General features: G+C 39.1%; 1 protein-coding gene across 14 annotated transcripts in view; it reads right to left on the reverse strand.

Annotated features, from left to right (window-relative positions):
- LOC136836327 (monocarboxylate transporter 3-like) overlaps positions 1 to 13,699 on the reverse strand; it is a 42,208-nt gene extending 28,509 nt beyond the window's left edge. For 4 of the 14 annotated variants that reach the window (XM_067100497.1, XM_067100484.1, XM_067100488.1 and 1 more), the window contains exons 1-3: positions 13,282 to 13,303; positions 7,893 to 8,108; positions 5,568 to 5,699 (exon numbers count right to left, since the gene is read on the reverse strand). In XM_067100497.1, coding sequence (XP_066956598.1) covers positions 5,568 to 5,699; positions 7,893 to 8,108; positions 13,282 to 13,288 — 355 coding nt within the window. In that variant the 5' untranslated portion in view covers positions 13,289 to 13,303. Of the gene's footprint in view, positions 1 to 5,545; positions 5,700 to 7,892; positions 8,109 to 13,237; positions 13,257 to 13,281; positions 13,304 to 13,438 lie in introns of those variants that run through there. The other 10 variants (XM_067100491.1, XM_067100487.1, XM_067100485.1 and 7 more) reach the window with 7 other exon arrangements.
- Between the last annotated feature and the right edge of the window lie 7,550 nt (positions 13,700 to 21,249).

Below are 21,249 nucleotides of genomic sequence, written 5' to 3' on the forward strand. Positions count from 1 at the left end.
GGACGCATGGTCTTCCAGGCAGCAGCGCCACCTCTCAGCCATCGCCGAATTCACCTGCTCCGTCAGGTACCTCCCCGGCAGGAAAAATCCCGTAGCAGACGCCCTCTCCGGAGTCAAGCTGAACGCAGTGCAGCTCGGGGTAAACTATGAAGACCTCGCCAGGGAACAGGCCGCTGACCCGGAAACCCCAGCCTACCGCACCGCCATCACGTCCCTTAAGTGGCGGGACGTGACCCTCGCCCCCGGGGGCCCAAGTCTCCTCAGTACGGGTCAGCCCCGCCCCTCGGTTCCAGCCTCACGCCGCTGCCAGGTATTCGACATCATTCACAGCCTCTCACATCCCTCTGGCAGAACTACGGCCAAGCTGCTGTCAAAGAAGTTCGTCTGGCACGGGGTGCAGAAGGATGCCACGTCCTGGGCGAAACAGTGCCTGCAGTGCCAAACCAGCAAGGTGGGTCGTCACACACAGTCCGGGATAGACGAGTTCCCGCAGCCAGAGCGCCGTTTCGGCCACATTCATGTCGACATCGTTGGCCCCTTCCCCTATCAGGTGGGTCCAGATACCTCCTGACGGTGGTAGACCGCTCAACAAGGTGGCCCGAAGCCACACCGATGCAAGAAGCCACTGCCAGCGTGTGCGCCGAGGCCTTGCTTTCCAGTTGGGTCAGCCACTTCGGCGTCCCGGACCACATCACAACCGACAGGAGCCCCGCCTTCCTGTCTGAGTTATGGTCCGCCCTGGCTCAGCTGCTGGGAACCACACATCACACCACCACGGCATACAACCCGGCGGCCGATGGCCTGGTCGAGCGGTTCCACAGGTCCCTGAAGGCGTCCCTCATGGCCCGCTGCACCGCCGAGGACTGGAAACATCAGCTGCCGTGGGTCCTCCTCGGTTTGAGAACCGCCCCCAGAGCCGACGGCACCCCATCCGCAGCCGAAAAAACCTACGGAGAGTCCCTCAATTGTTAATTGTTTTTTGACCTCAGGTCACACTCAATCTCATTGTCTTCCACGGTTCGGCGCCAGTCGGCCGCTATATAAACTGCCTGAATCTGTAATAAACCAGCAGTAACTTTTACCTGCTTGTTTCTTTTGCACCTCTTACAGAGTAGCCTCTACACTGGCTATTTTCGGCTCTAAGAGCCGCCTTCCTCTTTCTATCTCTATCAAGTTTATTAGAATGAGATCTAAAAACCTTCCACTGATGTTCATCCCAGTCCTGGCATTCTGGACATGTAACTTCCCTGTTACAATCCTACCCCCTACATTTATCCACTTTGTATGAGAATCATACGTCACTTTGACTAGTCTTGCAACCTTCGGTACAAAGCTGAACACTGGAAGAACTAGAATCTGACATCTTAATTTGGAATTAGTTAACAAATAACTAATCGGAAAAAGCCACACAAAATTCGAATACGTTAGCAATACTGGAACAAAAATCCAACAAATGATGAAAGGTACTGCCCAAAAGCCACCGATGTTGATTGGGAGCCAGCAGAAAACGAATTGAAGTTACCTACTGAGTTGTACCTGTCAGTCCTGATAGTGGACAGGACCCTATCACCTACACTGGCGATGGTGGAGCCACTGCGAAATTTGAATTTTTGGTCTGCCATGGTAGGAAGCTAGTGGCTATGTAATTGCTTGGTAAGTCACTTTTATAAAACAAGTTATCCCAAAGGTTTTTCAAGAAGAATACCTCAATTGTATTCATGAAGAACACCAAGGTGTTACATGATGTCAGCAGTGCGCCAAGTCCAGTGCGTATTGGCCAGGTATAAAATATATTGAAACGCTTGTCGCAAATTGTATGCTGTGACAGAAATATCAAGCAGCACAGCAAAGGGAATCCCTTGATTCTATAATGCTTGACGTTCCAAATGTACCTTGGCATACAATTGGAACTGACCTTTTCTCCTTAGAATGGGAAACGTATTTGATTATTGCTGATTACTATTCAAAGTTTCCTTTGTTTGAAGCTCTAGGAAATAACTCTCCCAGTGACATATTGCAAAATTGACAGGCAGAATATTTTCAATATTTGGTATCCCAAATAGGATTATTTCTGACAGTGGTCTGCAGTTTCTAGGAGCAGCATATCAGCAGATAGTAAAAAGTTAAGGTATATCACATATCTCCAGCTTGCCTCATCATCCACAATACCATGGATTCATCGAAAGAGTTATTCGCACAATCAGGTCTCTGCTAAGAAAATCTCCAAAGGATACTGACATGGCCTTGTTGAACTTCCGGACAGTCCCTCCAGGTTCACACAGTCTGTCGCCTGCAGAATTATTATGTGGAAGAAAAATCCAAGGCAACCTTCCTACACACACCAGTGGATTCCTTGATGACAGTCATCAAGATAAATCCAGTGTTAATATAATTCCCATAGGAAAGATTTACCAGAATTACACCCGGGCCAACCAGTGGTCATTTCAAGATGTGGGATGTAAATTCTGGTTACCAGGAACAATCACAGTCATTGGACCTGAACCTCATTCATATGCCGTCCAGTGTTCAACAACTAGAAGGAATCTTAGAAGGAATAGAATACTGATTCGTCCCAGACGTGTTACCTTTAAATCATTATAGATGATATGAATGAGCTTCAAATAATATACCATTGCAGTCAGTCTCTCGTATGATCCCAAATACAGTAAATGATACCCTGCAGCAGCAAAGTTGTCCTGAAGTAGCAACATCATCTGATGAGAAACCCAGTAACACTAATGCAAAAATATTTACCCCCATATGCCATGGTGATACACCAGTCAACAGCAGTATTACAGTGTCTCCATCTGGTAGACTACTGTAGTTATGCTTACCCGACATTTAATTGAAGTAGTGTAATGTTAGATTGTAGTACTAGAACAGGGCAGACTAATCCCTTGTACTACAAGCAGAGGTTTCAGTAGCCTATCTGATCCTCATGTGTGAATATTTAGTTTTATTTTTATACCTTTGAAATTTATCGTAGACTGATGCTTGTTCCAATGATTATTATGTGACCTTTTAGTGATGCAACCTTTATGGTTTTGATAATTGTTGACATCTGATCCGGTGTGGTGATTGAGTTTAATTACTAATGTAGCTATTATGAGCTTGATAATTAGAATATTTCACGATATTACATACCAAGAGAGATAATCAAATACATATGATAATATTATGTATATAATTTCTATTTTGCTATTTCGAGTACAGTACTGATACATACAGTATCAGTTCCTTTAACTTTTTGAAATACATTTATAGCTTTTCTTGTTACCGAGTATTGATGAACACTGATTTTATTTTGACTTTGCTTCTGGGAAGCACATTTCATTTATGTTATGAAGGTCTCATGATGTATTTCAACTTTTGCAAACAAAGCGGATGTTCTATTATCTGATGAGAAACACCGAGAAACACTATTCTCATGCTACACTTCCTAAAGTGTTACGTCGTTTACATCTTGTAAAAAAAAATCAGGTAGAAAAGAAGATTCACGCCATGTGTTGAAATAGCGTTGTCCCTCACATTCTGTAATTGACAGTTCATTGGCAATAAAACCATGACAGTTCTCCAGCAAGAGTTTCAAGAACCTACCAAGGATAATGCAAAAGCATCAGTCCTAGGTAAAGTAGTCTTAAAAAGCATATATGTGGAATTCACTTACTATGAGATTCAGAGCCTTTGTCCCGGTGTTTTTCCGGAATAACTTTTTTTTCCCGTGCATTTGACAAAGATATTACATAGCCATAGTATACTTTACATCCCTACCTAATTTTAGGCAGCATTCTTTATTACTTATACTAGAAAAAGGTATATTCATAAGAGTAAAATAAACCAGCCGAAGCCAGTGGCGGAACACTCTAATGAATGGGTTCAAAGTTATATGTGACGTAAACATAATGACGCCCCGACTCCTCCCACAAAGTGGTGACTACAAACAGCTGTCTCTGAAATTCTGAATGAGTATTCGTACCCTGTCAAGTTAAGTTAAAGTATATCTTAGTTTAACCAGACCACTGAGCTGATTAGACCACTGAGCTGATTAACAGCTCTCCTAGGGCTGGCCCGAAGGATTAGATTTATTTTACGTGGCTAAGAACCAACTGGTTACCTAGCAACGGGACCTACAGCTTATTGTGGGATCCGAACCACATTATGACAAATGAATTTCTATCACCAGAAATAAATTCCTCTAATTCTTCATTAGCCGGTAGGAGAGTCGAACGCTGGGCCAACAGCGTTCCAGGCGACAGCTCTATCCACCCCTCAAACGAGGCTTCAAGAATGGTGGCTATGATAAGTCATTGTCCCCGTGGTTGCAGGACAGCTTTTGTGATTCGACTTGCACAATTGTTTAGAAGTGAGGAGGCCCGTGGCAAACCCTATGTAAGCTTGAACAGGTAAAGGAATAATAGGGTCCCTTTTTTGTTTAAGGAGTACGCCCGGACATCCAAGGCTACCAAGTTTTCGTCATTTGTTGACTTCCATAAGGTGCAGAAAGATAATTATATATGCTCTATAAAGCAATAGTTGTTGATTTCTTACTAAAATATAACTTGCGGAACAACGTTAAAACTTGCTTTGCCAAAAAAAAAAAAAAGTCATGGGTTATATCTCTGAATGACCTCTTATAGGTCCCAGTGCTTGGGCTTAGCCCGAAACGCCATAATCCACCCACTGATTATAATGTCAAGTTTCCTCATATGTAATTATGTTAAATAAAGGATCCATGTAAGGGCCTATCATTTCACATGATCGCTCCTGTCCTCTTAGTGACAGAGTACAACAATGGCTGAATTGTAACATTATAATGAAAGTTGTTTTCATATACCACAGAATATTACCGGCATGGTAGTTCGATTGTTGGAAGGCTTTTAAATACCAAGATTGCTTGCACACTAAAAAGTATAAATATACTCGGTCCTTCAATTTGCTCACTTGAATGGTTTGTTAATTGATTTTTAATTTTATAATTTTTCAATGGAGAAATAGTGATAGAAAGTAATTTCTCGGATTACTTGTGGAAACCCTTTTCTTCAAGGATTCTAGCACTCGACCTCATGGCATAAATCCTATACACAACTACTAGTACTACTACTACCACTGCTACAAAGTGTAAACAAGGAGTGCTGGTTGTATTTCATTGCTGCCTGAGGTTGAGACTTTTTCTCGAATAGCCAATTATCAATCGAGGAGGCAAGGTAATGACGTCATAAGTTACGTCATTATATTTTGGAAAGACATTCCTCTGAGTTTGCTGGCGATGTCTACACGAAGTCGGTGTTACTCTTATAATTACCAGAATTATGCAACTTTCGTAATACAGAATACAGTAAAAAATTAGGTAGAGATGTAAGATACCCGTGACAAAGTGTCATCTTTGTCAGGTACGTTGATAAAATTTTATTCCGGAAAAACACCGGGACACCGGCTGTGAATCTCATAGCAATTCCTACAGGAACTTTGTTGATGCTAAAGTCCACTTCCACAGTTCAACGATAAAATTACAGTTGTGTAATTCCAGTCATACTGTCTTGCCTACCTGAAAAAGAAGCTTCTCTCACCTTGTTCCTCGTCCATGTCGGGAGCAATATCTTTCTTCTTTTCTGGGAACAAGGCATTCAGGCCATCCACTCTGATGGATTCTGCGACCAATCCAAAATCGCTGGTGTCTCTGGAGGCGTCTTTCATTTCATCTGAAATCAGTAAGTCTTCTATAGCTAAACCCTATAGACTTCACACAAGGCAGTGTTATAGCCCATTTGTTACTAATTGGGGGATTCCCTTTCAGAAATTGTAGTACAATATTTTTGAAAAGTAGGAAAAACAATAAATGTTAAACTGCATATAATATTCGATGACCTTTGGAGGTCGCTATGATTCCTGAGTGGAATGAAATGCTGAGCTCAAGAGTATGAGGGGTCACATGATCACCACGAATTTTCCTCGGAGTACGCTGTGTAATAAAAAAATTTTTTTTAATGTGTATGCATCACTGTCTCTGATTTACTGAGTTTGTGGGTCTCGCAGAGTGCCTGTGGTGGAAAGGGATACTAGAAAAAAAGAGTAAACAGTAACAATAACAGTTTCTAGAATTCATCCGATGTGCGGTGTCTTGTTTTTTCTGCCTCAAACAATTGATACACCCAATTCACCTAAGCTGCATTCTTGTTACGCGATTACCACGGCAATAGCCACAAAGCACACTATTATTGCAATCCTCCTCCATAAGTCCATACCTCTGACAACAGCTGGAGGTCAGCACCTGATACCTGTCATTGACGCTATACAGTATGTTCCCCATCGTAAGGTAACCTCATCGGCAATTTCATGTATAGCCTTGCAAATCTCGGGTTCACATCTCAAAATGAAGTGGATAGTCCCATCTGTAGCAGATTTACTAATAGCAACTTTTTTTTATCCTGACATCAAGGATAGAATTTAGGAAGTGATCTCTTAACTGACGCTTTAACCACATCTTCCTCATCATAGAGATTACAGATAATTATTCTTGGTTTCAATTTCCCAGTCATCTCTGCTTCAGCACCATTACGTATCCTGGTCACTACCTAACCTCTCCTGCTTGCATCATCAAAGTTTATAACACCACCACTCTTTGAGAGCCTTAGTATTAATAACTGGAATATCTTGAACGTCATTGCAACCTCAGTTTTATTCTCAACCATTTATCATGAAGCTTCCGGTGATTTTATTTGTACCAGATGCTTTGCCTTGACCATATGTGCAAAAGTTTTCCTCTCTGTGGTAAGAGCTGCCATTCTTTTCGTTTCAGATCTCAGCATTTTCTGTCGTTGTTTTGCTTCCAAGACGCTTTCCAGTATCTAAGATATATACAGATTGGAATAAAAAATTCTTTACTTCAACTAAAGACCTCAGAATAATATTTCCAATTATAGTGTACAGTAATGATTCGCTTAAGTGTCATAAAAAAATTATAATAACTAAACAAGAGAGAGAAAAAAGCAATGTGCTGCTTTAGCGTTTCGTCTCTCCAGTATAGTAGTATAAGTTGGATAGGGAGTTTCAATATGGCAGTCACAAGCTCGGCAAGGAGATCACCACTCCACGTTATTGACTTAAGAGTTCAATGGACTCTTACCTTTATTGGGAGAAACATTTTCCTCCAGATTTTAGCTCATTTGTTTTAACAGACTGCTGCTCGCAATGCGCAATAAGCAGTGACTGTTTTAGGTTCAATATTTGTGGCACCTGAAACCCACCAAGTTTTTTCCAGTATGTGCACTTCAGGAAAGATCAAATAAAAATTCACAGCCTAGAAGAAAAAATGTATATATACACAACACGAAATTTAAAATGAAAAATAGCAATGCTAAAACTATCGAAATTAAGTACTCAGGATACGCCAATTATGTGATCAACGATGTGAACCTCCCGCCGCCGCACAAAGCAATGCCAATGAAATCACTAAATGATTATGCTGACCTCCTTAATTAAGAACGCTCATGTATTTAAAATATGAAATGTACTGTACTAGGGCTATACCGGTATGGAACTTCGACAAACATCACTTTCCCGTGGGGGGTTAGTGCCGTCAGTGCGCCTTGTGTGGTGCACTGTAGGCATTACTTAAATTTTTGCAGCGTGCCTTCGGCCCCTATCTGCAACCCCTTTCGTTCCATTTACTGTACCTCCTTTCATGTTCTCTTTCTTCCATCTTACTTTGCACCCTCTCCTAACAATTGATTCATAGTGCAACTGCGAGGTTTTCCTCCTGTTACACCTTTAAAACCTTTTACTGACAATTTCCATTTCAGCGCTGAATGACCTTATAGGTCCCAGTGCTTGGCATTTGGCCTAAATTCTACGCTCAATTCAAACGTCACTCTGACAGAGGAGGTGACCAATACCTGACTTCTCTTCAGGAGGGTTATCGTCCCTCGCCACGTCGTCGCGCCTCTTCCAAGCCTCCTTGCTGTTCCCAACGCTCCAGTTGTCCTCAATGGGCAGAAGGTTCTGGATTCTCTCCCAGTTCAGAGCAGCTGTTTCGGCGGATTCTGGCAGTACTGCGAATTCGGTGGGATTTTCACGAGGGTCGAGGAAATAACCGAACGTCATTCTTTGACCTGAAATCGACAACACTTAATTCAGCTTCAGCTGCATAAGCGATAAGTTTCTCTGAAAAAATCTTAAATCTTTCCACTCGCCACACCCACTCCTGGGGAAATCCCGCGGCCTACTGGTGTCATATAAGTCGGCCTCCATGTTTTATTGGAGAACTTAAATACTTTATTCACAAAGAAAAAACTTATGGTATGCCTTTTGAAGATAAATTAGCAAAAGAGAAGTCCGTTTTATCAAGCTTGTGATTCATCATTGCATAATGCAGTAAACTAACAATGGCAAAAGCGAAAAAGGCAGATTTTGACTTAAAATGCCACAACCACTTCCACGGCGCCGTGTTTAGCATCAGCCCCATGGAACGAGTTAAAAGAACCTAAACAACAAAAGACGCTCCTTATCTCGGTAACAGTAAATCTGCGATAGATTTGAGTATGGTTTTCGTATTAAGCATATTTTGGAGACTTGAGAACATGCCTTAACAACTTCCATGCTTGCAATTTGCTTCAATTTTTACCCTCGAATAACCAGCATCAACAAGTCTTAAATGAATAAATCTTGTACAGTTTGTTTTTGAAGCAATTACCTTTGAATAAAATATTTATCTAAGCAATCTGTTGCTGAAGCGAGAATCAGACACTTAGCAGCAGCAATTGTACCTGGTGAACAGGGCGGAGGTTGTGGGGGGGGGCCACCGAAGTCACCTTCAAGAGTACAAATTCAAAGGGTGAAATACTGTGGAATTTACTTCTGAGCGTTGCTTGAAATTTTAAAGAGTAGAAAGGAATGGCGTCTGCCGCACTATTTTGCTTGCAGGAATCAAGAGAACTTTGATTCTTAAACAACAACGGTAACTGGGTTACCCAAACGTCAAATGCTGCTGTTAAGGAAGTTTGTAATTGGTTCCATTCACATTTGGAGTTTGGATAGTTTTCAAATCATAGCTTAAAGGCTGAACGAAGGGGACGAATTGCTGGGCACTCGCTTCGGGTATAACAAAACCTGAACAAAACCATTAACTATTTTGTTGCCGAAGGTAAAGCGACAACTACTGCTTCGATGCTAACGCGGTAGTCTATCACCTGAGACCCCAAAATTCTGAGTTCGTTGCCCCCGCCCCCGCCCCAGCCCTGCTTACCTCACTTTCTTGGTACCAGTATGTAGGAAAATAAGTCTGCTGTTCATTTCTGCCTGTTTCCAGGTCAACGTTACCCTGAAACATGTCTAATTTCAGGGCGTTTTTGCACAGCAATTAAGAAACAGCATATTTGGTTTTGAATGTGTTCTCCAAATTAAGTAATGAAAACTATTATATATCTGAAATAAATTTATTTATTCCTTGCTGAAAACATTTCTAGTAATGATTTTTTTCCAGAAGTTAATTGGGTTTCATGCTTGTTTTACATTTATAGCTAGTGAAATAAAGGAATTATATAAAGATATATTATATATATATATATATATATATATATATATATATATATATATATATATAATATATAATATATATATATATAAATATATATATATATATATATATATATATATATATATATATATATATATATATATATATACTGTAAAAAGATTAATGAATAAACTAACATGTTAGATACAGCTTTTCTGGCTTGAAATAGAACACTTGGTAATTTTCTTGATCATAATCAGAAAAAAAACTTGATGTACCGAATATATATAAAAAATATATATAATTTATTGTATAATGACAAACTGAAAAGTACCTTCTCTTCACAGACAGTGATACAGGTAAATCTATCAATATGAATTTTTCATTGTTAAAAGTGGTATTCATTTGGCACATTATGTCAAACACGTTGCCATGTGCGAACTGTAGCAAAGCATCATTAAAGTATGACATACAGTATATCATTTTAATGGTGCACTAGTCCTCAGTGCCCTCCTCATCACTCCCAATATCTGCATTTGCTTCACAAGAATGCACAACTCTGTTTGCACATTCCCTGGTGCATTGGCATGCATCAGTACAGGGCAGGTTCAAGCCCCTGCAACTGCAACGTTTAGTCATGGTATATTCCATCAATATATTCCATCAGGGTATAATCCATCACCACTTTTGAGCTGGTCCTTTGTCTGTCCAGTAAATGGATAAAGAATCATTAGTCACAGTCCAGCCATGACCACTTGGACTTGGTTCACCAGGTTCAGGTGTTGATGATTGCTCGCAACAAATAAATTTCCAGAATCTAGCAGCAGGCGAAGTAGGAACCACCCAATATTCAGCTTGTGGGGTTCATTGAAAACTTGTAAATTAAATCCTCTTCTGATGTCAACATTCAGCAATCCTGGGCCATGTCTCTGACTTCGAGAGATAGGTATAAAACATCTAAGTAGGTCATTTGTTGCTGTTACTTGCTGCTTGCCACTGTTACCTGATGGATCTGGTGGAGGTTCACAAGTGTGGACTCTGCGTTGTATGAGGATGCCATTTGTACAGTGTTGCTGCCACTGAGAGTTTGCTCATTGAGGTCATTATTGTCCCAGCAGAAAATTGTGAACACATTTGGCAGGATATTACTTGGCAATAATACTCCGCCTTTCTCTTTTTTTTTTTTTTTTTTATCTATTTTTGGGCCAGAGCAGATTCTAACTCAAGCAACTCATTGTGAGAAATTGTGTCCAAATCTGTTTAAAATGGTCACAAGCTGGGAGCTTCCAGTCAGATTTTTTATGGTCATGCTTAATGAGACATGTTTTGGTATTTTGACTCTCCCTTTGGACACGTTGTATATGAGATCCTGTCCAACAGCCATGACTCTTCTGTGTAAATCTGGTTCCACAGTCTCCATTTCACCCCCACCAAACTCGTCTGGAGACATCATCCAAACAAGGAAGTTGTAAACCTGTTCTGGCAAATGAGCTTTATCTAAGGTCACATCAACTGAAGAAACATCTGTCATTAGATTTTTCTACTTCTTTAGTTCACCTCTAAGATGCTTTGCCACATGGTAGAGATCTGCCCTGGTAATAGGACTAGGGTCAGTTTTGGTTTCATTTTCAGAATACTCAGAGTCAAAGTCAGGCCTTATGGTATCAGCAAGTCGTAAACCTGCTTCAACAATTTGCCCTTTAGGAATTCCTGATAAAAACAAAATCTTTGATTCATTCTTTTTGCGAGGTTGCCGAAATGAAAGTTGTTTTCCAAATGTTTTAAGCAAGCGGTTCTTGAGTTTGTACGATTTGTAATTTGGAGCTTTTTGCCATGTGCTGCTAGGTGAGTATTGAAATGTTCTAAAAGAATGCTCAATGATATTGTTTTGTGCCCACTAAGCACGTCTCTTTTGACCTCTTTTTACAACTGAGGTGTATGCTTCTTCATACGGATCCTTTGCCTTTGATACTTCACATTTTTTAAGAGCATCTAATGATCTCTTCTTGGTGTACCAAACATAGCAACTATGATGGTAGCATACTTCAGTTGCAATTGGATCACTGTCAGAAAGTTCACGCACTATACGCTCATCTTCTCGCAATCTTGTAGCCTGGACGATTCTATTGCCAGCTTCAAAAGTCATGCACTGAACTAGGGGCAGAATGTTCTTTTTGGCTTTATCATACTTTCTAGTCTGGCAGATCACACAGAGTTTGGACAGGGAGCTGGCCTTGGAATGGTGGTACCGTTTGAATGGTTGTAGGTCTTCATTGTCAGCACGTTCAACAAAGTTCTCATCCCTTTGTCTTTTGAGCCTTGCTATGTGATCTCGATTTGTGTAGGCCTGATAGCAGGTCCGATGGTAGACGCCTAATGGTCCAGTGCACAATATGTCCTTCAAACATTTATAGAGTTGTTCATTTCTTTCCCTGGCTGCATTGTAGAATGCATGCCAGCTGACTATGGAGAACGGAGTCAATTTACCAGTTGTACCCTCTTTATGACAAAGACACTTTGAAAGTCTACTTGAGAATTAGTAGGAGTAATTACGGGAGGATGCATATCAAAAGAAGCCATTCTAATCATGCATATTCTACTACTGTAGCTTCTACAATACTCTGCATTTACTGTGGATTCTTCACCATCACCAGAAGACTACTGCCTACAAAGAGAAAGGAAAGATAAATTTTAAGGTGAAACCTTTTAAGCACCCATGGCCCTTTTTGCGGTCAATAATGGAATGAACTTTTCCAGTTAAAATCTTATCAAAATATTCCTAATATACCTACTTGGGTGTGTAAAAAGTTTGAAGTAAAACTAGTAAAACCAAAAATTGTGTAACATTATTACTATATTTCATATTGTTTCCATGTCAAAACTATTAGAATTAGAACATTGTTAATTGCATTTGAAAGATCTTAGAATTTTGAATAATATACGGTTATCAGATATCAATATTTTAAAGAAAGGCTATGAAAAAGTAAAATTAAGATAAAAATACTGATTTTATCATAAATTGTGTCAATATTATTATTGAAGAAATTATTTTTGCCAAATTCAGAATTTAATGAAGATTTGTAGAAAATTTAAAGACCTTCACAATAATAGTGAAATCATTCAAATATTAGTCATAGGCACTGTACAACCCAAAAATTATCTTTAAATCAGGAGAAAAGTATGTGTATAGGGTAGGTGTCAAAATCATGAAATTAGACATATTTCAGGGTAACTGCAGACCTGGAAACAGGCGGAAATGGATAGTAGACATTTTCCTATAGTTTGATACCAAAAAAGTGAGCTAAACGGAGGGGGGGCAACGAACTCGAAATTTAACCCCCTTATTGGAAATCATGTGATGGACTAATTACATGCCTCAACACTCCAGTGAGGCTTTTTCATTTCAATTCATCACACAAGATCTTTACAGTTAGCAATAAACTTAAATTTCGTGAAGATGTTTTTCTGACATTTCACCCTCCAGACACGAACTGATCCAACATTTAGATCGATATCCCGTTTGCTGAGGCGCCTTTGTTTGAACAAATTGCAGTTAACGACATTTATCACTTTTTTCACATTGTTAAATTTAAAACATTTTACGGTCCCTCCACACAATTCTTAGTCCTTCTAACTTCAAAAAGACAAATTTCATATAACGTCTTTTCAGTTATCAGTCCCCTTATGAAAGAGAGCACAGTACCAAAACAAGTCTCCGAACTTCACCTTCATTACAAAAACTCCCCAACGCTCTCGATATCCTCTGATACCTCTCATTGCTTTTCGACTACAGGATCAGTCAGCAGCAGCAGCAGCAGCTATGCTATGCTAGTCGTTAAAACCTTCAACACAAATCGTTAAATGGAAACATTTATTTACCACATCACATAAACCTGACTTGCCAAACAACCTTCAGATTTGAGTTACCTTATGATGGCCGAATCGATGCTTCGTTGCTGAAAAGCAATTCGTTGTCTAAAACCGAAGTGACGAATAAAACGCTATGTTGACTTCTACAGTATACTGAAGTGTTTCGTCCGAGTAATGACACCAGAGAAATAGAAATAAACTAAAAACAATCGTCACTGTCCTGACACAGGAGGAGGAAGGAATGACGGCGGGTGAGATCAGCCAACCTCTTAAATAGCAGTCTCGTGACCCGAAGGGTCCGATCGCAGGTTCCAGTCTGAAAATAGCTGTTTTTTATTCTAGACTGGAAACACCTGCTGTACTCTCTCTCTCTCTCTCTCTCTCTCTCTCTCTCTCTGTGTGTGTGTGTGTGTGTGTGTGTGTGTGTGTACATTTTCTTGATGGGACAGTTTCTACTAGACAGTGACAGCAATTAACATGACACTTCTTTGGAAATGACCAACTTCCATTTGCTGTTACGTCATTGGCAGTAACAGCAATTTAGTCGAATTTTATCGTTATGAATACTTCTATTAGTATTAGTGTTAACATTATGGTTTAGATCATAGCTAAGGAATTTGCCCAACAGGCTCCCATAGAAGAGTAAAGGAAGTGCGTACATTTTTTAACTCGCTAAAGAATGCGAGTTTATACTTTTAATCAGGAGAGATGCCCTATTCCCGGATTATAGTGAAACCGACCGGGTCAGCGCGTGTAGGCCAAAAAGCTCACTCACCTTATCCCCGGCTTGTGTGCTGCACATGGATGCAATCAAAGTCTCGGCAAAACCTTAAACCCCTTGGTTACATTTCATCGGTAGGTACTGTGCAGGCTATAACTACTGCACATATTTTTAAACCATGGAGACATTGAACCAGCACATGAATAATTAGACAAACCCTATATGAAAATTTACTTTTCATTTTTTTTTCATATTCATTATAAAGACAGAGAAGACAATATGTAAATTGCACTAGAAAACAAGCAATACACGTTTTCATTCAATAAGCAGCGTGTAGAATGTGATGGAAAAAATATGAAGGGTTTGTTGATATGGGCACAGAATGAGATAATGATAGCATTCCCTTGGCTAGAGAGGCTCTTGTACTTATGGTAGCTGCGGTAAATGGTAGCTGGAGATTGCCTGTTGGATATTTCTTGACTGCAGGTCTTGGTTCTTTCTTTTGAACAAGTAAATTTGATTCAGCACTGTTTAAGTAGGCTTCATTCAGCTGGGGTTACTAACATATCATTGACATTTGATGGTCTGTCAACCAATGATTAAAAAAATTAGGATGCTGTTTAGACCGTGATAATTCAAAAGCTTCATTCCCACATCCAAAAACTCGTCAACCAGTCTGCATCTTCTTTGATCCCTGTCATATGTTGAAGCTGGTAAGAAACTCGTTTGGTGAGAGGAAACCTTTTGTTGATGGAGAAAACAACTCATTTAAATGGATTTATGTAGAAAGATTGCACAATATGCAGGCTAATGAAGGTTTGCATCTAGGGAGCAAACTTAGATACGCACGTATAGATTGGTCAAAGAAAAAAATGAATGTTCAAGTAGCAGCTCAACTATTCAGTGAGTCAGTTGCAAAATTCCTTGCAATTTTATTTTGATGACCTCAGAGAATTTCTGAGGTTTCGATCTTGGCAACAATTTTCATCACAATTTTTCTATTTGAGTTTAATTGCCGAGAAATTTTTGATAATTTAGTTTGATTTCCAGAAAAAAAAGAAAACAATTAAAATTTTTTTTGAGGACATAGAATGAGCCAATAATGGGGTTACATAGAAAAACTGGTTTTTTCAGTCAAGTTTAATTACCAGAAGCATGGGGGCAACAATGAAAAATTTTGAGGGGGAGGACGCAAGTCAGAACAATGCCTTCAGTCTGTCAGTCAGTTTTCTGCGGCATACAGAAGGATTTTGGTGCATAATGATAGTATGATATACTCCGTGGAAACTGCATACCATTAGCATCATTTCGTATACCTGACAACATGTAGTAGTTCTAAAATGGGACATAATTAGGCAACCCTTCAGTTCTAGCTATAAATTCTTCTGTGGCTGAGATCAACATTTTGAATCATGACAATTTTGAAATTTTACCAGATGTTGATAGTGAGGAGAACACACATATTCCTAGCACTCATCATCTGCCACCATGTTCAAATAGTGTCGCCTGTACAATATTGCTGGATTTGTTGTGCACAAACTAAAAAAAAATCTGTAGCGTGAAACATGTATACTGTAGATGCCTTATTGACTATTTCTGTCGTGTCTTTCTTGCTGTATTTTTAAATGTGTTCTTTTTTTCTGTATGTTGTGTTAATAAAATATTTTGTAAATAGATTCCATTGTTAATATAGAATTTTAATTTCCTTATGATAAAAAGATAATAAAGAAAGTGAGTGTTTTGAAAGGTGAGGCTGAGACGGTCATGAGGCGACCAAAGGATTTGGTCCTTTCTGCCCTACACGGAGGATGTGTCCGAGCGTCCCGGTCGCTTCACCGATTATAGTATGGGGAAACTGCCCTGTGACATGGCATGGTCTCTTCCCGATTCAACCTCCTTGACTGAGGTGTGCTTTTTTTTTTTCTGCTGCAGCCACTACAACACTCTGACTACGAAAGGTTGAGACTCGAAGTCGATTAGCACCTCTGCCATATTTGCGTAATGCCATTCAAACTTTTCAGGGAAAAGGTGAAAACCTGGCAGATTTGGCATTTTTTCAGCCTCTCTCATTTCCTCGTGCACAGGTGATTCAGTGAAGTGACTGCGGGTTGCAGTAAATGGGGGATTGTCTGTCGCCTCCTCCATTCGGGACAGCACAAAAGCAAAACACAAAGATCAAAACACTATTGGACTCTCCTGCTGTACGTTTTATTTTCGTATGGCTCAATACAAAATTCAATATATAAATATATATATATATATATATATATATATATATATATATATATATATATATATATATATATATTGAAGTTAATATAATATATTATTATATATATATATATATAGATACTATATATTTTGTTAAGACTTTGTTCACAGATCTATATTTTTGTTCTATACTTCTATTTCCCTTTTAGGCATTCTCAGGAATATGGAAGCTTGCATAGGAGGGCAAATATGTCCAAATAGCATATATATATATATATATATATATATATATATATATATATATATATATATATATATATATATATATATACATATATACAGTACATAATATATATATATATATATATATATATATATATATATATATATATATATATATATATACACACACTTTTAGAGCATAGTGTTTCTCATACAATTTTCGTTAAAAGTAATTAGTAGGTGTGAATACACTGTTGAGATTTACCATGCATGTAAAAGTTTGGCTGTTGATATAGGGTGATTCTTAAGATCACTGGGGTCATATCTAGGGAAGGGGCCAAGGTCACATTCCATTAGGGGGGTCGGAGGGAGCCCCCCTTTTTCACCATGGGTTAGCTTTTATAATTTCGTTAGTTTTTTTCGGTAGAAGGCTGATTTTGGGCTCAAATGACCGAGAATATTGTTTATTATGTCTTAACACAAAGTAATTTTGATCTCTGGGGGACCTCTAATCAATAAAACACAAAATTTACCTTCAAAAGCATATAAATGTGATTTTTATATATACTGTACATATAATGCAAAATATAGATTTATTATACAGAATTTAATAGCCTAAGCAGACATATTCTTGGGAATGATACCCTGATTTACACACAGAAAACAGATATAATATAATATATCAAGAAAAATAAATATAATTCTCCTTTATGTATGATTAAAATAAAAAAAAAAAACATAACATTTTTGTAAGGCGGACACCGAATACAGTAGACACATTCTTGGGAATGATACGCTGATTTAAACAGAAAACAGATCATAATATGTCATGAAAAATAATGATAATTTTCCTTTATGTATGATTGAAATAAAAACAAAATTACCAATTTTCCAAGGCAGACATCGAATACAGAACAAACATGAAGGTGTCTATAAGTATTTTGCTGCATATAGTACTTATTTTTACCATGAAGGAAACCATTCTGTAATCTCCACTAGCATGCACATTTGCATAAATCTGTGCATTTAAGATGCACTTTTACACATGAACACATATGAGAACAAACTTTACGGCAAATACACTTCACAAGTTCTTCCAGCCATATAAACAGGGGTCAGGTTCTTCCATTTTTGGGTCATGGACCGTACCCCAAACACTTCCCTGATACACTGCTCGAAGACAGTGCTGCGGGAGAGCATTTTGAGTTGGAGGACTGTACTCAACGTTTTGAATTCTTTCACAAAACATAATGCGGCGGAAGTCATTGATATAGGTCCAGATTTTCCTCTATAAATTCTAACAAAAACTTCTCAAGTTCCTTGAAAATAGCCGAATCCTCACTGAATGTCTGGAAGGGTTGTTGCACAAGATCACAGAAAACTACGGTCAGTTCTGGTGAAGATCTTTTCCATGCCTTAAAACAAATTGCTTTTGCTCTTCCTTCCTTTGAAAGCAGAAGTTGTGTCACATCCTGTGATTGTGACAAGCAGAGGGAGTGCAATTGATCGGGTAGGACCCAGTGCATTTGTCATTGAGCCAATATCTAGAATTCTTCTCTTTTTCCCACTTCCATAAAGAACATGAATTTGGCAGTCTTCGTTGATTCCATGGAATCGACCACAGTGGCCAATTAAGATTACCACAACATCAGAATCTGACGTCTTTACAATAATAGAGGTGCATGAAGACTTCAGTGCATGGAGAATAAGTACTACAATTCTGGTGTCAGCTTCTTCCTGTCTGAATTCACCATCCATTTCTTCCCCAGGGCCAATATGGCGCACTGTATAGTTGTCAACATCAGTTATGTAAACATCTCCCATGCCACTATCTCCTTGCACCACAGTTTCTGTAGGAAAGCGAAACAGCTCCGTCTTGTTCTTACTGTCCCGTAAAAACTCACCCCAGTTCTTAGGGATCAGAGTTGGGAGAAACTTGACCCCTTACCTCTGTCACTGCGAATTTGTTCCTTGATTGAATGTTTCCGGTAACAGTCCCAAACAACATCCACTCGGCAAGCTTTGCGCAATTCCATTTGAATGATTTTGAGCATTTGGTTTAAACCATAATCCTGGAAGGTGTGAATTCCACGAGGAGTGAAAGAATGAATGAGGGCCCCTCCCTCCATCACGAATAACTGCATCATACCGATACAAAGAATTGGAGTCGTTTTCATCATCACATAATTCATTAAGGATGCAGTCCTCGATGGCTGACTTATTTGAGTGGTATATTTTCTCCTCGCTGTAGGCCATTGAAGGTGGAATAAGGCGGTCAAGACGGTCCCTTCGGATCTCCCTTCTACAGTTCTTATGCCACTTTGCTTGATTTTGAACTAACTCTTCAACAGTTGGGTCAGTTGTTTTGTTTAACGGATACCCAGCATCCCGAAAAGTATCAACCATTGCTACAAAATCTGCATAGGTCTCATGTTTGTCGACCAAACCTTTGTTTCCTGAGGGACAGACCAAGTCCTCCTGGTTACCTCTTGACATATTATACATTTCGACCAGTCCATTATGTAGACAAAGAAAAAAAATCACTGTAATATTATGAAAAGGGATTGAAAGTCCTAATGACATCTCCTATATTCGCTGTAGGCTATTATATACATCAGAGGTTCCCAACATTTTCGCTACCAAGGATCCCTTTCATTTAAATGGGTTTCCCTACGGACCGCCTGTATGTAACTATAATATCTTTTTCTCTCATTGTGCTTATTCTCGTGTGTATATAAATACATACACATATATTTGTGTGTGTGTGTGTGTGTACGTGTGTGTGTGTGTATAATGGAAGTTGATATGAAAAGAAAAAGCATGATGAAGGAAAATGATATATGAAATTTTCAATTTGATCTACGGACCCCAGGTTGGGAGCCACTTGTATACATTATTGAACACAAAAGAGTAAAATACCTTCTCGTCACCTTATTCTGAGACATTTGAGCCCAAAATCAGCACTCTACGCCAAAAAATAGTGGAATTACGAAGGCTACCCCATACTGAAAAAGGGGGCGCTCCCCCCACCCCCCTAATGGAATGTGACCTTGGCCCCTCCCCTAGATATGACCCAAGTGGTCTTAAGAATCACCCTATATCAACAGCCAAACTTTTACAAGCATGGTAAATCTCAATGAAAAATACTTAATAATTCACACCTACTAAATTGCTTTAGTGGCATCAATAAGTTTCTTGCAGGTATACTTCATACCGACCAAGGTCTACGATTCCCATTCGTCAGCTTCTGGTGAATAATACGCAGACTTACTTCTTCCATTTATTGATTTTTGTCGCGACAGCTGTTTCTCCTTGATGGCATCATCAAGCGACTACTGACTTACAATCTGGCCTTTCAGCCTATTTATATCATCGTGTGGGGAGAATGGCCTTGAGGTCTGGGTACTGGCTGGTCAAGGGATTAAAAGCTTAACCATTTCAGGGCGTTGTTTAAGGGTACAAAGAACATGTATGACAACAAAAGTGAGTTTATGCATGTGGTTAAATAAATATTCAAAATATAATACCATGTGCTAGTGTTTCCTTAAATAGGTGTTTAATATTTTAGTCAAATCTTACATGTTAGTTTGCAAATACAGAAAATAAGGTACAGAAATAAATAATATTTTATAGTGTATGTAAAGGTACAAATAAGCAAATGTCTGTTTATACAGAAATGTGTAAAATATTAAATTTCAGTGTATATGTTGTATAAAAAAACATACAACTTTGTTTTTTTTACTCACCCCGAGATCCGAACCCCGAGATCCGATTGGCAAGTGCGTCCTTCACCAGTCGGCCTTGACAAAAACTTCTCCTGTGGCAACTGGACAGAATCTCTCTCTCTCTCTCTCTCTCTCTCTCTCTCTCTCTCTCTTCTCTCTCTCTCTCTCTAAATTCTATATAAATCTTTTCAGCTAACATGTGTGAAAATAAATCCCCTTGACAAAAATGAAGTTTGTTCTACAAGAAAACTAACATAAACAGGCTAATTATGATAACCAGTCATAATGAAAGAAAAAGATACAAGCAAATAAACGACTTCCCAAAAGCATTACACCATTTTAACACTAATGGGACTATCTCCCGTCTCTACACTGTCACTGCAAAAGTCCCTTTATTTTCAAGTCCATCGTCAATTGGTTAGTTTCCCACAACAGCCAAATTCTAAGAAGCTCACACATGCGCCCATATTTGCCATACCTGGCACACATGTATCATTCAAGCCCATAGATGTGAAACATCTGTGCAAGAAAAGTATCTCCTATTAACCCTGGGCACACTATGTTTTCACACCATCAAAATACATGAGAATAAAATAATGCAATCAATGATACAAAATAAAAATAGAAAATAATGCGATCAAAGTTTATCTTCAAGACTCCATTCAGGCAAGAGTTCGAACCCAAGCGTCCTGGCTATGTCACAGTTCAAGGCAGAATAAAATATTATTCCACAAAAGGTCTAAGCTTGAGGCACACACAGGTATGTACAAACGAACCCACATGCCTCAATGCCCCACCTATAAACCAGTTAAAACTAGAAATTCCTTCTAGAATGTTCCAAAGAGGAATGAGGGCGTATATCTGTTCTCATGGCCTGTTGCTAGGCGACCTCACCCCACCTCAGGTTAACAAACTCTGATTACCTGCCTGCTGATGGGTCACCACTAATCACTTGAGTAAACACATTTTCTAGCACTGAACATCACACT

The sequence above is a fragment of the Macrobrachium rosenbergii genome, chromosome 56, assembly GCF_040412425.1.
Source record: "Macrobrachium rosenbergii isolate ZJJX-2024 chromosome 56, ASM4041242v1, whole genome shotgun sequence".
Classification (NCBI taxonomy): domain Eukaryota; kingdom Metazoa; phylum Arthropoda; class Malacostraca; order Decapoda; family Palaemonidae; genus Macrobrachium; species Macrobrachium rosenbergii.